Source organism: Phytophthora sojae (assembly GCF_000149755.1).
Source record: "Phytophthora sojae unplaced genomic scaffold PHYSOscaffold_4, whole genome shotgun sequence".
Taxonomy (NCBI): Eukaryota; Oomycota; class Peronosporomycetes; order Peronosporales; family Peronosporaceae; genus Phytophthora; species Phytophthora sojae.
This window is the reverse complement of record NW_009258118.1, coordinates 5,977,429-5,993,195: the sequence shown is the minus strand read 5'-3', so window position 1 is coordinate 5,993,195 and position 15,767 is coordinate 5,977,429. Positions and strand designations below refer to the sequence as shown.

At 52.6% G+C, this 15,767-nt stretch overlaps 6 protein-coding genes across 6 annotated transcripts; 1 reads left to right on the top strand and 5 right to left on the bottom strand.

Moving 5' to 3' along the window:
* Positions 1 to 167: 167 nt before the first annotated feature.
* Positions 168 to 1,685, bottom strand: PHYSODRAFT_249854 (hypothetical protein; the record flags this gene model as incomplete). The annotated part of the gene is made up of 1 exon (XM_009529256.1): positions 168 to 1,685. One exon carries the CDS (start codon positions 1,683 to 1,685, stop codon positions 168 to 170), a length of 1,518 nt encoding a protein of 505 aa, XP_009527551.1.
* Positions 1,686 to 7,267: 5,582 nt separating this feature from the next.
* PHYSODRAFT_265114 (hypothetical protein) lies at positions 7,268 to 7,687 on the bottom strand (the record flags this gene model as incomplete). The annotated part of the gene is made up of 1 exon (XM_009529255.1): positions 7,268 to 7,687. The coding sequence occupies one exon, from the start codon at positions 7,685 to 7,687 to the stop codon at positions 7,268 to 7,270; it is 420 nt and encodes a 139-aa protein (XP_009527550.1).
* On the bottom strand, positions 7,681 to 8,166 carry PHYSODRAFT_286084 (hypothetical protein; the record flags this gene model as incomplete). The annotated part of the gene is made up of 1 exon (XM_009529254.1): positions 7,681 to 8,166. The coding sequence occupies one exon, from the start codon at positions 8,164 to 8,166 to the stop codon at positions 7,681 to 7,683; it is 486 nt and encodes a 161-aa protein (XP_009527549.1).
* Positions 8,167 to 10,360: 2,194 nt separating this feature from the next.
* PHYSODRAFT_315251 (hypothetical protein) lies at positions 10,361 to 12,475 on the bottom strand (the record flags this gene model as incomplete). The annotated part of the gene is made up of 1 exon (XM_009529253.1): positions 10,361 to 12,475. One exon carries the CDS (start codon positions 12,473 to 12,475, stop codon positions 10,361 to 10,363), a length of 2,115 nt encoding a protein of 704 aa, XP_009527548.1.
* An 807-nt stretch (positions 12,476 to 13,282) lies between these two features.
* PHYSODRAFT_301135 (hypothetical protein) lies at positions 13,283 to 14,893 on the bottom strand (the record flags this gene model as incomplete). Its single annotated transcript, XM_009529252.1, has 3 exons — positions 13,283 to 14,142; positions 14,201 to 14,420; positions 14,453 to 14,893. 3 exons carry the CDS (start codon positions 14,891 to 14,893, stop codon positions 13,283 to 13,285), a joined length of 1,521 nt encoding a protein of 506 aa, XP_009527547.1.
* Positions 14,894 to 15,215: 322 nt separating this feature from the next.
* PHYSODRAFT_500133 (hypothetical protein) lies at positions 15,216 to 15,571 on the top strand (the record flags this gene model as incomplete). Its single annotated transcript, XM_009529251.1, has 2 exons — positions 15,216 to 15,348; positions 15,414 to 15,571. The coding sequence occupies 2 exons, from the start codon at positions 15,216 to 15,218 to the stop codon at positions 15,569 to 15,571; spliced, it is 291 nt and encodes a 96-aa protein (XP_009527546.1).
* Positions 15,572 to 15,767: the final 196 nt, after the last annotated feature.

The window sequence follows — 15,767 nt, the reverse complement described above, 5'->3', positions numbered from 1 at the left end:
GCCGAGCAGATTTGCGCTTGTGATCACCGTACGTGTCTCAATGGCACTGAGTCAGTGCGGTGCCGATCGATGTCGTCGGAGAGGGAGTTGAAGGAGGCATTGGGGCTTTACTAGGAAGGAGCTTCGTTTTCATGGGCATGGGGTGGTTAATACTATGGACAATCTATCTAGGCCTCCAGTCCGAGGCGCTTGAGCACTTCCTCCATCGTCTCGTCCTTCTGGATGTTGCTGGCGTTCTCGCAGATCTTGACGTAGGCGTTGAAGAGCGCGTTGCCGACCTGCTCGTCGACCTTGTGGGCCAGCGAGTAGTTGAAGGCGTTGACCGTGGACAGCCAGATCGTGGACGACGTGGCCACGAACGGGATGGCGCAGAAGGCGAACATGTCGTCCACGGTGAGCTGGCCGTTGGCGCCCAGGATGTGCTTGGTCTTGTAGATGTAGCGGCCGAGGTTGGAGATAGTCGCGTCGCCCGTGCACGAGCTCGGGATCTTAAAGTCGCCCAGCAGGTCGCCGACCTTGGGCTTGATGAGCTTGCGGTCCATGAGGAAGCACGGCAGCGCCATCTCCAGGAGCTTGTCGCCCTGCTCCGCCATCTGTTGCTTGGACGTGCGCGCGAGGTCCCAGAACTTCTCGGTCTTCATGTTGACGCCCTCGGCGGCCAGCCACTGGAGCGGCGTGTTGGTCACGTAGAGCCCCACCTGGCGCTCCTCGGCGGGCTCCGGCACGCGCTGGCGCATGTTGTAGCAAATGTCGGCCACGAAGCGGAACGGGCCGTCGGTCTCCTCCGTGCCGTTGAGCTTCTTGTCGACCTTGCTGGCGTGGTAGAAGGCCAGCACCAGCATCGGGATGAGCGCGCCGCCGAGCGTGACGCCCTCCTCCTTGCACTTGCGCAGCGTGTCACGCATGTTGGTGGGGCTGCCGGCCTGGCTCAGCAGCGTGGTGCTGTTCTGCTTGAACGGGATGCCGAAGTCCTGCTGGTCCGCGCGCGGGGTGAGCACGGGCTTGAAGACCTTCATGAAGTTGACGAAGGCCGAGCCGCCGACCAAGGCGACCACGGTCTTGGCCACGGGCTTGAGCCACCAGGGGCTCGTGAACCACATGTCATAGAGCGACGGCCGCAGCGGCAGCTCCTTGACGGGCTTGACGGCCTCGATGGACAGCAGCGCCACGTCCTCGAGCGTGTCGTTGACGAAGATCATGCCCGAGTCGCCGTCCGACATGATGTGGTCCGAGAAGAGGAAGAAGCGCGCCTTGCCCTCCGCGCGGTTGACCCACACGGTGAGGTAGAACATGAACTGCGTGAAGCGGTCGAACGGCACGTGGGTCTCGCTCTGCACGAACTGGTTCCAGTTCTTCCAGGCGGAAACGTCCTCGTCCGAGTCGGAGATCTCGCGCACGCGCAGCAGCTTCTTGGCCGCCACGTCGTCCAGCTTGATCTGCGGCTGCACCTCGGCCGTGAACTCCTCGCTCTTGACCACCAGCGCGCGCAGTCGTGGGTGCCGGTTGAACGTGCGCATGACGGCCGTCGGCAGGAAGCGCACCAGTTGGTCCATGTCGCCGCTGATGGCGATGGCGTGGCAGCACTTGACCGACACGTCCGGCTCGGCGATGCCGAAGCGCTCGATGGCGCGCAGCGGGAAGCGGCGCTTGGTCGGGAATCCGCGTTCGGCCGACATGCAGCTCATGGCGTCTTCGGCCTCTGGGGCGGGGGCTTGCGCGGTGCTCGGCAGACTCGAGTGTGGCGCGGCGACCAAAGGCTGGCAAGCAGCGCCGACTCCCCCAGCTGGGCGGGACCGCGGCTTCCGACTCGGGCTGCAAGGCTCGACAACTTCCCGAGGTGGTGCTGGCGGGATTGGGTCGTGCACAAGATAGTGTCGGGCTCAGCTACGTGGAGGTCCATGGGCTCCGCGCCTCGCCGGCTTTTCTGCAGCAGCGGACTCGAGCTCGTCACGCGGGTTGCAGATTTCAGGCCTTGAAGTCTTGATGGATTGGCACTGCAAACGAGGCGAGCGCAGATGGTAGATCCGCAGCCATGAGGATCTGAGACCATGAAGATACTTTTGTGCAGACACACCTCGAGCAATGCTGGCAATGGAGTTGGCGCTCAGAGCACCAAGAACCCTGCTTGAAGCACGGCTGTAGGAGGTTGTAGAGGCTCGCTGCAACGATCACCTTGCGGCGGCGGCGGGAGGTGTTGTCAATTTGTGTGCAGAGCCGCGGCATCGAAATGCGAAGTTGACCGGTTGGACCGCGAATAAATCCCGGCATTGCTGCCACAAGCATTTGTGACGTGCTTGGCACATACGTTGGGTAAATGTATGGCATTTTCCTTTGAACCTTTGTAGCATGCGGTGCACCAAAACAAAACAAAAAAATATTAGTGCAGCAGTCGTGTTTGTCGCGACGTCTGAGCGGTTGAGCCCGTGCTGGAACTCGAGCTCGAGTCGCACTGAAGCACGGTAGTGGCCTCGGAAACGTCACGGTGAAAGACTAGTACGCCGAACCGAAGCTCCAGGCTGGGCTCGATCCCGAAGCTGAAGGGAGAACGCCCTTCTAACCAGGTCGGGTGTGAGGATTAAGTCGCTGCAACCTTGCGCTGTACGTGACTGCGCTAGGCTGCAGCTATTGGCGTGCAAAATCCGCTACAGAGTTTGGCTTGCAGTGAGGCGGAAACGAGTTGAGCCACACTAGCAAACTTTTATTCGACGCTTAATTGTGTTTGTGGCTGTTTGTGGCGTTTGTGAAGGTTGTGGATCTTATCGGCTGCACCTCTAATAGTCAACTGCCCACGACGACAGTTTAACTCGAGTCACAAACAGATCACAAACACGTTCCTTTTACGAAATTTGCTTGTGGTAGCAACGTTCCCCATAAAATCCTGATCTGGAGCATGCACGAGCCCGCCCCGCGTCTTCGAGAGTGAGAGGGGACGGCATTCTGTATGTTGGCGAGAGATTCTTCGTTCGTCAATGCAAGACGGATACCGGAGTATTGCTCCGACGTCCTTCTGGGTACCTTATTAAAATATAATTTCGAGAAGTCTTGCACGTGCTTCGCATGAAGGTTATGGATGTGTTTTGATGCTCGGCATGTCCAATACAGAATTTAGCTGACTGGTAAATCCGCATCGAAACAAAATGAAATTTCATAGAAGGAATAATCTACATTCAATTATTGAATAATTGAATGTAAATTAAAATAATTGTAAAATTAATATATATACTTTTAGTAAGATAATTGCATTTAAAGTTTATTGTTACCATAATTGTTGCAATTACCGAATTTGTTTTGTAGAGGGATACACCCACGTATGGGATACAGGATAGTATTAGCCAATCACAATAGTGTCTTCAGATTGACAGGGCTTGACTTGTTGAGGGATACACCAGTTTCAAGCCAGAAATTTTTGCACTCTCGGCCGCTCAGCGCGCGATCGTTTCTGCAAAGGCGCGGGCGCCACCAAGTCACCCTCGCCTGTCTGGAGGTCAAGGCAGGTGGAAAACGACGCGGGCCCTACCATTTTACACTGCTGCAATGAAGAAGGCTATGGTCGAGCACCTGAGACTACACTGCAATGTTTGTTTCGCTGAAGATACGTTCTTTCCGGGTCTACCTACAGAAAAGTATCAAGGGGGAAGAGTGGTGGTGGGGGTGCTTCTGTCGGCGGCAGGAACAAACGCAAAGCTTGCTCTACTGAACTTCGATCTCAAGTTGGGGTGGTGGCGGCGAACAAGCTAATAAGTTGGGCTGTGTCGGCAGCCGCATTGGTGAGATTCGGCCCTGAGAGACTTGAGGTAGAGTGCTCAGTTTAGTAATTTTGATAAATACATCTGGGCGTCTGGTGCCGATTCGTTTTTTGAGCAAATCGGGCGTCTGGTATTTTAGCTCCGGTAGGGTGTATCCCTCTACAAAACAAATTCGGTAAGTAGCATTAATAACTACGTCGAAATCAATACAGAGTGAAAAGGACTTGTGGAGCGTATGAGCATGATATAGCTGGTATAATTAAGAAATATTACTATTTAGTACTATTTTCGTCAACTTCGGGTACCCGTTGCACTTGCCTGATATGTTAAGTTCTTCCTCTCTACAGCAATAATAACGATGGTGCCTATACGTGGAATATGGATTCGACAACCAGTACAAACTCGCTTACAGTTAACTAAGGAGCGATTTATTTGAATGCTAGTGACAGAGCGCAAACATACAAACGCGTTTGCTAACAGCACTTACTTAAGTACAGCGAGTTAATAGTTGCGGAGTACACTACTTACAGGACCTGAGCAGCAGCCGGATGTCCTGGAGAATGGCAATTATTAAAATTTTGGCATTATCCACATGAGTCGCAAAGCTTGACTTCATGCTCATATGTAGAGTTGCCAAATTCAATCATGACGTGATCGTGGCTGCGATGGACCTGTTGACCGGCGGCGTCATTTGGTAGTAATTCCAAAATCCGTAAAAATAATTTGCAATAACTTACGGGAATAACTTACTGATACCCCGTCACCGATTTCGTGCAAGAAGAAATAGGAGTCTGGAAAAAAGAAGAAACATTCACTGAAAATGAGTCGCTGTTTTTTACTGTGAGTATCTTACAGAGATCGAGTTCAATTATAGTACGCACAAACGCTAACTGCATTGCTAACACTAGCATTTGCAAACTGTTTGTTCGTGTATCGTGAATCTGGCTAACATGGTTGCAGACTCAGATGGAGTTTAGTGATTTATCTTGAGGCTCGTTTAGCTGTCAAAAGCTGACTGGTACGAGAGGGTCGTCCATACTTTTGAGTACATTTCGCATAATTCTGAGTAATGAGTAATGTACTCGGACTTTTGAGTACATAGGCTTCATTTGAACTTGTGCGCTGCCTCAACTTGCAACTACCGACTCCACTTTAAGGACGTTACTTGTTGGAACGTCGTTCACGAGCGCAAATAACGTGCTACAAACCCTGCTACAGAATGGCATCCAATGCCATCGAAGTAAGGGTCGTTGGGTTATGGTAAAACAACGAATTACGATGAAGTTAAATTTTAACTCGTTGTAACTCGTTGTTTTGTATTTTAACAGTTTAATTTTTTAACTGTTAAAATACAAAACAACGATTTACGCCTTCGTTTAGACAGAATGAGAGCAAAGCACAATAACATGTTTGCGGAGTACACTATATAATATTATCTATTCAACCTTATGATGTTCGTAGAATTACAGGTGCATGGAATTAAGGTTTCCGCCCCTTGTTGTGGGCGGAGACCAGTTTTCCGCTGAGCGGGAAGGCTATTGTGGTCCAAGGACGCTGCTCAGATCGGTCTGTGCTGCATCGCACCAAGTGGCTACATCCCAAATGCGCTGGCGCATCGCATGGATTCAATCCCAGCACCCGGAGGTAGTAGAAGTAGTCTAGCAAGTCATTCGTAGTTTTACCTACAAGCCAGCAGTTGCCCCACCGCACCTCACCCTGGGACTGCTCCAGGCCGCACCGGCCCGGAGCGCCTTAAAGAAGTCGAACACGAAGGATTTGTGGCCCCCAGCCGTGAGCGATAGTGGAAATCTAAGGTATGCATTGGTAAGCGGCAGGGCTCGCAATGGGTACCCGTTTCTTGAACCCGCCTCGGGTATACCCGGATTCGGGTACTTTCGACAACTAAAAAGAGCGTTAAGATGATTGATAAAAAATCGCCTAACTCCGCAACCATGATACCCAGATTCACTATACACTAACAAACAGCTTTTTTTGTTTGTTTTTGAATTGAGGATCATTATTGTCACTTTGCTAATACGATCGAACTAACAAACAGCTTGCTAGCGCTAGTGTTAGTTATGCAATTAGTTTTTGTGCGAACACTATCTGTAACAGAAGCATAGGGATCCTGTATTTTTCAAATCGAAAGGTAAGAGGAGTCCTGTAACAGGATTTTTGTCCTGTACTAAGACTCGCGCACCTGCAGAATGTCCTGTAAAAACAACATTAGAGAATGACACTTTCTAGAAACGCCAAAAGGTATTGCCCTAAATATGCACGAGATGTGGCTTATGTACACTACTTGGGGCTGAATGACCATCCACAACTTACAGCTACTTGTATGTGTGTGCGATTTAGAATGGGGACCTGGGTTGTAGACACTAGAATTTTGCAACTCGAAGCTACATGTGCATTTTTACAAGGATTTGGGCTAATGTTGGTTGTGCCTTTCACTTATTCTGCCGTGATAATTCTGGCATAACTCTAATTCCTTATCGACCTTAATTATGTCCCGAGTTAGCTAATTCTCATATTAATTCCGGGCCGTCCCTCCATGGCCGAATTAGGAGCGGCGATGGTGAGGCCGAGCTAACGCGGAATAAGCTAATCCAGCCTTCGTTAGGCGGAAACAGAGCGATTGGCGGTTTCCTACCCGCCAATTCATGCCATTCTGCTCGTATCTCCGTCGATTGGCTCTCAAATGCTGATTGCGGGTGTTAGGGGAAGCGCTCACAATCTTAGGCAGAATTAGCTGTAAATAAGCGTTGATCGCCCTTTTATGACTAATTACGCCTGAATCTACAGCTCACCCGCCAAAATACGTGAAAGGCACAATACGTCGAGAGTGGAGTATAATTTAATTATTATTATTTAGTCCACTAAGCAAAAAAGGCCGTGTTAGAAATATAACGAATATTCGTACGCTCGGGCATCACCTGCGTCTTCTTAGCAGCCACGGCGTCTGCTAATGTGTCCCAAAATTCTGCGCTGATAAAATGATCTACTCGGAAGCAGGGATCTGACTGGTGCCAGGCACGTTGTCGACCTCACCAAAAGCAAGATCGACGAGGAGCGCTTTTCTCCATGGCTCTCAGGCGCCCTCGGGATCGTTGCACCAGCTCCACATTCCGTAGTCCGAGTCGTCGACGGCGTACCGCCCGACTAATGAGCCGTAGCTATTTCATTATGTAGAGGAAACGCGTGTGTATGGGGGGCACATTTACTGAAGAGGACTGCATCGAATCGAGACGTCCAGGCAGAGGAAACGTTGAACGCAGTTTTTTTTGTGCTGCAATTTGTCTTCATTTAGTGCTGTCCTGCCACCTCCCTGAGATATTGAACACGCAGTCTTTCACATTAGAGGGAGATAAGGCTCGTGAGATGGTGGGGTCGTTCGGAAAGTTACCGAATATTGTGGGTGATACCTGCAAGAATGGGCAGCGTACTTTTGTAGCTGTCCGTCCTAGCTAATACTTCCAGTATTCGATGTAAAGCGAATGCAACGGGGCTTACTATTAAATTCACCTGCCGGTCGACTTAAGAGCTTCCTGTTCGCGCATCCTTTTGTGGAATACGCTGTAGTGATTGAGAGCGAGTTTTTCCGCATTGGTACCATCTTCAAGCCTTTCCAGATTGAACACTTTGGTCATAACCCTGTTCGTGTCAAAAGGTTCGTTATCCTTGCCCATCGCCATCCATTTCGAGTACAACTCCTTTTGATACTTTTCGCCGTTTTCACGCATAGTTGCTGACAAACGCTCCTGCTTGGCCATCGCAAGTGCGCGAGCAAAATCAGCGTCACCGAAACCTTTTCTCAATACGGTGAACATGTCCGTTTGTGACGCCTGATAGCGCTCGTTGAAAATGGGGATGTACTGCTCCAGCGTCTCCAACTTCCGGCTGTGCATGGCGTGTTGCGCATCAGCCTTGCTCCCTAGCATGAAGAAAACGTCGTCGGGGGAAATGCTGTTATCCCGCCAAAACGCAAACTGCTGCTTTTCCAGCCGCGTCGCGATTTCCCTCGTAATTTCTCGAACAGTGACACCTTGTGTTTTGGGTGCTTCTTGTTGAACATGTCCACGTACTCGGCCAAAGTCGTCAAACGAGACGAATCAAGCGCCTCACCTACTTTCGGGTCGAACTCGAACTTTCCCAAGACGTAACTCGTAGATTTGTCTTTGAAGGGCCAAGCATTCAACTTCGCCCAATTAAGCATTCTGTCTTCGTTCTCCTTGTCCGGTATTTCGTGAGCCCTCAACACCCTCTTGGCGCCTGGTGCGCCATTGTTGTAGTTCGCGTCCGAGAGGATGGCAGCTGGGAAGTCGTGCTCGATCGTCTTGGTGACTGACGACGTCGAGGCGCTGCCAGCGCACGCCAGCAGAGAGGTGACGGCCAAGACTGCAAAGCAGTTGAATCGCATCGTCGGACGACCTGGCGGCTGTTGTTCGGGCGCTGAGGGGTAGCAAGCGAATTGCAAAGTGCTTCGCGAGTGAGAGAGTTGCTATGGCTGGCCGAGGGAATTGAGGGTTTACGGCGGGTTGGCGTTTGTCCTTGTAAGCGGGGCGGTGGGACATACTTTCAACTGCACCGTATGCTTGGCTCGTGTACAGACAATCCTCTTTGTAGTGATAGCCTCGGGAGACCACTTTTTATCACTATGCAGAGGCATCACTATGTAGATCTGTACCAAATTGGCGGTATCTTATCGTTCAAGGTACCAGTGTAGTGATAACACCATCATTCAGGCACTTGGTGAGCTTGTATTGCACTCGATACGTGATCAAAGCACTAGATAAAAGTAGTTTATGTGCTTATTTACTACTATATGGCTGGATGAGTGATGATACGCTGGCCACTATTCAAGTGGGACTGGGAGGACTGCACAGGCAGCAATCTAGTCTAGCGCCCAAGCTGATACGATAAATGCACGTTCCAGAATCACATCATTTAAAACTGAATAATAATATGTGCGAACCCAGAGAATCTGAGTCCATTTCAAGGTCGCAAGCGACCCACGTTGTAGTTGATGTTGCCGGACATGCTTTACGAAATGGACATTCTCATAGTTAATGGTCTCTTGATGGTGATATATTCCAATCTCGTATCACTAAGCACTATCCGGATGATTTTTGACTTGAATTTGTATGTCGTTGGTCATCGGGAGAGCCTCCAATATAGTGCTAACCAGAGGGTATCCGTGCCCAGGCACCGTACCCGAGTATTCCCCGTCAAAGGCGATATAGCTTCGATTATGATTTTCGCAAGGTCTGCAGTTTTGACTTTACGTTTTGCTGTTTTGAACTTACAATTTGCCATTTTGAAGTTGAAAAGGTGTAGTTAGTGAACCTGAAAAACCCTTCTTCCTGCCGTACTAAAGGACAATGGATGACTGCAGCAGCAACAAGTAACGTAGATAATATTTTAACCGAAGTTGGAACAAGTATTGAGGCTTCAGTCCGCACACACGAGTACGATTCGACTCGTCACTTCCTGATCAAATCGTCCCATACAAATCATATGGACGTTGTCACGACGCTACTTTAGATTTACGTTGGCATCTAGATCTCCCTCAAAATCACCCGAGGTCCCGCGCAATTTACTGGAGCTGTAGTTTACACTTATGCTAAGATGACCAATGCCTTCATTCTTCTCTAGGACGCGATTTAGCCCAACTAGCGGGTTCACTAACTAGACCCATACAAATCTCAAGTCATTTGCCCGACCTTCACTCTGTACAAGCATTCAATTAGTATAGGATTTTGTATTGGGATGGGGTGGCCGTAAGTTGTGACCACCTTGCCAAAACAGTTTTTTGTATGTGAGCCACCCGTTAGATTGCAAAAACGCGAGCGTTAACACATGTCAGGCCTTTTGCACCGTGTTTTGCTACTTGTGTCAAAACAGCACCGCATAATAAGCAAAACTGACGGAGTTATGGTAATTTTTAGGGGTGGCCGTATTATTGTGGCCAGGAGTGTACCAAGCCAAGAAGTCAAGGAAGATGAACAGCTTTATGGATACCCTAAAAAATGTCCATACGGAAAACCAAACACAATTTCAAAACGCTGATCTCTACGCAACGTGCGACGAGCGGCCGCTCCGTCACCGGATCACATCTGCGAGGTGGGGGCTTCTCGGGCACATTCTACGGCGACTACAAGATATCCCGGCGTTTATCCAGATGAAGGCGTATTTCTCTTCCTCCGACAGCAGCAAGTGGAGAGGTAGGCCCCGCGCCACACTGCCTCTTGTCCTCGACCAGGACCTTGATGCTAGTGGGTGTGGCTACCGCCTCCGCACCAGCTCAGACTTGGAGAGACTTCGACTGCTTGCCCAAGACCGACGTAAATGGAAGGCCCTCATGACTACCATTGCTGACTCACTGCCAGCCAAAGGAGACTCGACGTATGCGGACACCACACTATGCCGCCGACTAGCTAAACTGAGACTAGCGCAGGTGTAATTTGGCTACGCGAACACGTAAATCATTGCATCATTGCAATTTCAAAACAACATCAAGTGTACTAGGAATCGCGAGAGCTGCGGCATCTTACGACCCTGCGTTGGCGGAACCTTGTGTCGGATGTCCTGTGCTTTGGCATAATAAAAAAAGTTTACGGCCCAGTAGCAGGACGGTAGGGCGTCGACGACTCGCACGGCGACGGAATGTGAAGCTGGTGCAGCGAACCACGAGACGCCTGCGAGCCGTGTGAGTAGCGAGAAGCGCGCTCCTTGTCGATCTTGCTCTTGGCGAGGTCGTCGCCGTTGGTGGCCGTACCGGGCGTCGCGATCTGAATCCTCTCGACAGAGTCCCAGCCGAAGTCATGGTTCAGCATGTCCAGCGACTGCGCGTCGAGGTTGCGAGCCACCAGCGTCTTGCCGGCGTCACGGTACCGCATAGCAGCTTCACGCAGCGCCGCAGCAGCCGAGAAGTCGGCGAACACGCAGTCCGACATGTCGAGAATGACCACGTTCGGGTCATGGAGGACGTCGAAGAACTCGCGGAATGAGGCCACCGACGAGAAGAGCAGCTGGCCCTTGATGTAGTAGATCTTGGCCTCCTCGTGATTCGTGAGCAGCTCGTTGTCTGCAGCGCGGCCCTGGGCGTTCACGACAGGCACCACCTCCATGCCCGTGCGGAACGTGAGTAAGTGGCCGCTCTGCCAGCCGTTCACCAGACACTGCCAAATGACGCCGACGATCACGGCAATGGCCAGGTTCATCGCAGCCGCGAGCGCCGTCACGAGCACAATGGCGATGGCGTCCGTGATCTTGACGCGGAAGATGAGCTTGAGCGACGGCCAGTAGAACGTGTGGATCACGATTACGAACAGGATGCCGGTCAGACACGCCACGGGCACGCGCTCGATCACCGAACTGGCGAAAAACACCACCAGGAACGTACAAACTCCGCACATAAACGACGACAAGCGGTAGCGAGCTCCGTTCAAAATGTTGCCGTTCGACTGCGCGATCATGGAGCAGCCTCCCATACCGGAGAAGAACCCGCACAGCACATTGCCGATGCCCTGCGCGATGCACTCCTTGCGCGTGGCCGTCTGCGAGAGCTGCTCCTTCTTCAGGTCCACCACCGACTGCAACGTCATGAGCGACTCAAACAGTCCCACAGCCATGATACTCGCCGCCGTAGACAGCACGACGCCCCAGTCCTGCACGTCTCCGAACTTGGGGAGAGCGAAAGTCGGCAGTCCGCCGTTCAGAGGAGACGTATCGCCGATAGTGCGCACGTCGTAGCCGAGCAGTGGGCGGTTGATGCCAAACTCGAAGCCGACGCCGACTACCGCCGCCACGAGCGTGGGCGGGATCAAGTGGCCCACGAACGGCGTCCGCGGGAAGTAGTGCATGATGGCCATGGTCACGAGCACCAGCGCAACGGTGACCCACGTCGTAGCCGACGACACGCTCATCCACTCGAGGTTGCCGGCGATCTCGCACTCCCCGAAGCGCATCGTGTCGTTCTTGCACACCTCGATCGTCGTCTTCTGCGAGATGAACATCATGAGCGCCAGGCCGTTCAGGAATCCGATGTGCGCCGTGCGAGGGATCATCGAGAAGAGCTTGGACAGGCCCAGCAGCCCGAACAGCAGCTCCAGCACGCCTGCAACGGTCACAGCGACGAACAGGTGCTGTAGCCGCTCCTCGTACGTCAAGTAGGCCAGCGAGCCGGTGACGCTCGTGATGGTCGGCATCACCATGGCCACGGCACCGGCAGCGCCGGCAACGGTGGCCGGCACGCCGCCGAACAGACTCACGGCCAGACCGAGGAAGCCCGTGGCGTACAGGCCGTTGAGCGGGTCCAGGTTGGCCGCGTAGCTGAAGGCCACGGTCTCCGGGATCATGAGCAGCATGGCCGCCACGCCGCAGAGCATCTCGCGCTGGAACACGAGCAGGTTCTGCCAGTAGAAGCGCGCCGAGTCCTTGGCGTCGTGCCGGAGCTTGTCGGCCATGTCGGCGGTCGAGACGGAGGGCGCCTTTGCATGCTGGCGCATGGTGCGCACGAGGCGACGCACGCCGTGGCCGACGCTCTCGTCCCAGTGCGTGCGCAACGAGTGCGTGGCGTCCACGGGCTCCAGCGCCATGTACTGCTTGGAGCCGGCGGTGGCAGTGGGGGCGTTGCCGTTGGTGGGAGGGAAGTAGATGGAGGAGGAGGAGGCATTGCTCAGCCGCGGGGTGAGCCCCTGCTCGACGTCATGGCGGGACTCGACCATGGTGACGGAGGGGGGAGGTGTGCTCGAGGTCGAGCTAAATGGAGACTGACGGTTGTTGTTGTAACGCACCCCGAAATAAAAACGGCTGTTAAAACCGGGTCATGTGTCCGGAGAACAGTCTCCTTTGTCTATTGGTATCTGTCGATAATGGAACTGTTAAAGCAGGACGCAGAGAAGGATGTCGCCCCGGTTTTGCACACAAAGCACTTCAATACAGAAAAATCGCTCTGCACCACTCGTTACGTCGCTTCAGAAACGCTCGTGAAGTTGTTGCCGTGTCTGTCCCCGAACGCGGCGAAAGCAACGTGGCGCTGAGCAATGCAGAGGCAGGATGGGGTGTCTTTCAGTGAAGGACCTTCACTCGGCGTTGATGCGGGCCACTGGCTAATGGTGGGTGGTGGGGTGGCTGCGAATAAATCCTGCGCGGGACGCATCCCCGCCCGTCGATCACTGCGACATGGTGCACCTTGGGAAAGCCCCAATGTTGCTGCTAGGTATCCACGCACGTCGAGATTCGAGCTCAAGCCCGTGCATGTATCTCGTTGAGCTGCCGTTGTTCAAGATCCGGTGCTAATTTTCTTCGTGGTACTTTACTTACTGAACGAGCGGTGAATCTCCGTTTGGGCTCCATCATCTTGCGTATTACAACAATTATATTAACGTTAATGGTCGACCTGTGGACAAACACGCTGGCGAATTTGCTGGGGGGGGGGGTTATCATAGGCAAACGAGTACATGCATAACATGGCTGCTTCAAGGCAGCGAAGGATTGGTTATCTCCCACTTCGACCTCAACGCAAGAAAAGCCTATGCCACCGCGGCTTCCGAGCCTCCCTCCGAGTCCGAGCCATCTTCCTCTTGCAAAGGGCAGGGCAAGAACCGACTCGTGATTTCGCGCCACATCGGAATCCCGATGATACGCGTGCCTTCCATGATGTCCTGGAGAATGGAGAAGCAGCGCGTGTGGCCCGTGACTCCAAAGTTGGTTCGGAACAGGTTGGTGTAGTCGTCGATAGGGCCGATACACTCCCCATGATGCACGCACGCAATCATCTCCATCTGATCTCTCGCAGCCCAGTCTTGGAACCCGACAATCTGTGCAGCTTCAAACAACGCAATGTGCCAGAGGCGCACTGCATCGTCCTCCTCCGTGCCCTCGGATATCGTCGGAAGCAGCGGATTCTTCTTCTTGGTGGCCTGCTGACTATCCGCGAGGAGCGATATCGCACTGAAGGTGTTGGAATCCTTGCAGTTCTGGTACATGTTGGCCAGCCCGCCGCTGATATCGTACGTGTAGCTGTAGCCCTTCAGGTCCTTGGCGTCGACGTAGTCAGCGTACTGGTACGGCATATCCTTGAAAAATGGGTACAAAACGTTGTTCGGGTCCTGCCAGACGTTCACGTATGTCTTGCCATCGTTCGCCAGTGCACGCATGGTGATATTATCCGAGCCCCGGAAGTTCCCACCATTGGACCGAGTGCAGGACGTCCAGACCCGCGGATCGCTACTTTTGTTTTCTGCTGATAGAAAAGCTTTCTCATCGCCAATCTGGCACTTCAGGTAGATGGTCTGGAGCAAGTCGATCAGTGAATGATGAGAGTAGAACATCGGATCAACTGGGGCCTGCAGGTACGTCATCACTCTACCCAGTGCGTTGTGAATCGTGTCTGCAGATGACAAAAGTTAGCGTGTTGCATTAAAAAATATCGTAGCAGGGGTACGTACTGTGGATGCCTCGCTCGACCGCAGAGGTGAAACTTCCCGAGTCGCTGTACGTGAGTACTTGCTGGTACACCGACCCGAAGGACGCCTCGTTCGGATACGTTGTGGCACTCAGGTATTTGCTGCGTGTCCGGAGAATGCAGTGGGCGCATCCCGTGTTGTTCCCGCAGAAGTGGTAGGCGGGCCTTGAGTCACGCAGACCGTCTTGATCGAGTTGGGGATACTTGAGCCGTAAACCGACAGCGATTTGCTCACTCCAGTAGTTGTGCCGCCAAAGTCGGCGATAATAGAGGAGCACTCTTCGATGCTGGAGCAGTTGTTGTTCGCCTGACGAGCGGATCCCGAGAGGTGGTCCCAGTAAGGCAGCGTGATGCACTGATACGCCGTGTTGAGGCTGCACAGCATGTTCTCGTAGCCCAGAAGCAGCATCCGGTGCCAGTAGATGAAGACGCACGACTGATGCGCTTCCAGTCCCGTGAGCTGCTCCGTGTGGATCTGCACGAACTTCTGGTGGAAACCGCGATCCATGGCCACGCCCACCGCCTCAGTGTACAGGGCCTTCTCCGCGGCAGTGTACGAGTCCCAGGACTTGCGGATGCGAGGCTGCGGGCAGGATGTTCCGACTTGCTGGCCATTAGCGAGGCAAAGCAGTGTGGCTGCCAGCCAGAGAGCGACCATCGACCGAGAGGATGGCATGGTTTGACGACGACGCCAAAAGGATAATGACACGCGAGAAATGACACGCTAAATGGGCCGTCCGATTTGGATCGCGCGACGACTGGCGGTAAGAAGATCCGGAAAGATCCGCGTGAAAAGGATTTGGTAGCAGGGTCATCTCGCCTCGAATTACTGTAGCAGGGGCAGCCTGCTTTTACTTGTCAAGTTCCTCGGAGCAGCCCACTTCAACTTGTGGATATGGCTACACTTTCCATCTAAGTACGATCTGAGTGGGTACAGTTGCGTGCTTCCAGCAGGCGGAAGCAAGGTACCACTAACTTATAAGCCACTGCGCAAGGGTATGTCTAATGTTGATGTAATTTCTGTTGCAGCGCGGGATGCCGGCGCGGTGACCATCAACTACGGGCTGTTCGTGGAGAACGTCATGAACTTCCTCATCAACGCCGTGTTCCTGTTCTTCGCGGTGAAAAAAGGTGGGTGCGATCGAGGACGTTGGAAGATCTTTGAGTGGAGTCCATTGAATTGAATTTGTGTGCAGTGTTTGAGGTGGTGTTCAAGCGCAACGTGCTGGTCAAGAAGCAGTGTCCCTATTGTAAGGAGTTCGTGAAGGGCAATGCCACCCGGTGCAAGGAGTGCGGCTCGGATATCGACTCGCCCCCGAATGCGCGCGGCGGATACAGGCCTGTGGAAATATAGATTGTTTATTGATTGGCGACTCAGATCTGAAACAATCAATTATTGAATCTTGACAATCCCAAAAACAAAAGATTGTAATCTAAGCTTTCGCTTGTATTTCCTCTGCTAGGTATGGTTGCTTTTAGCCATTATGAGACATATATGGTTGCTTTTAGGGATTTCAAAAATTACGAGCGTAATTTAAATGTCTAAATTG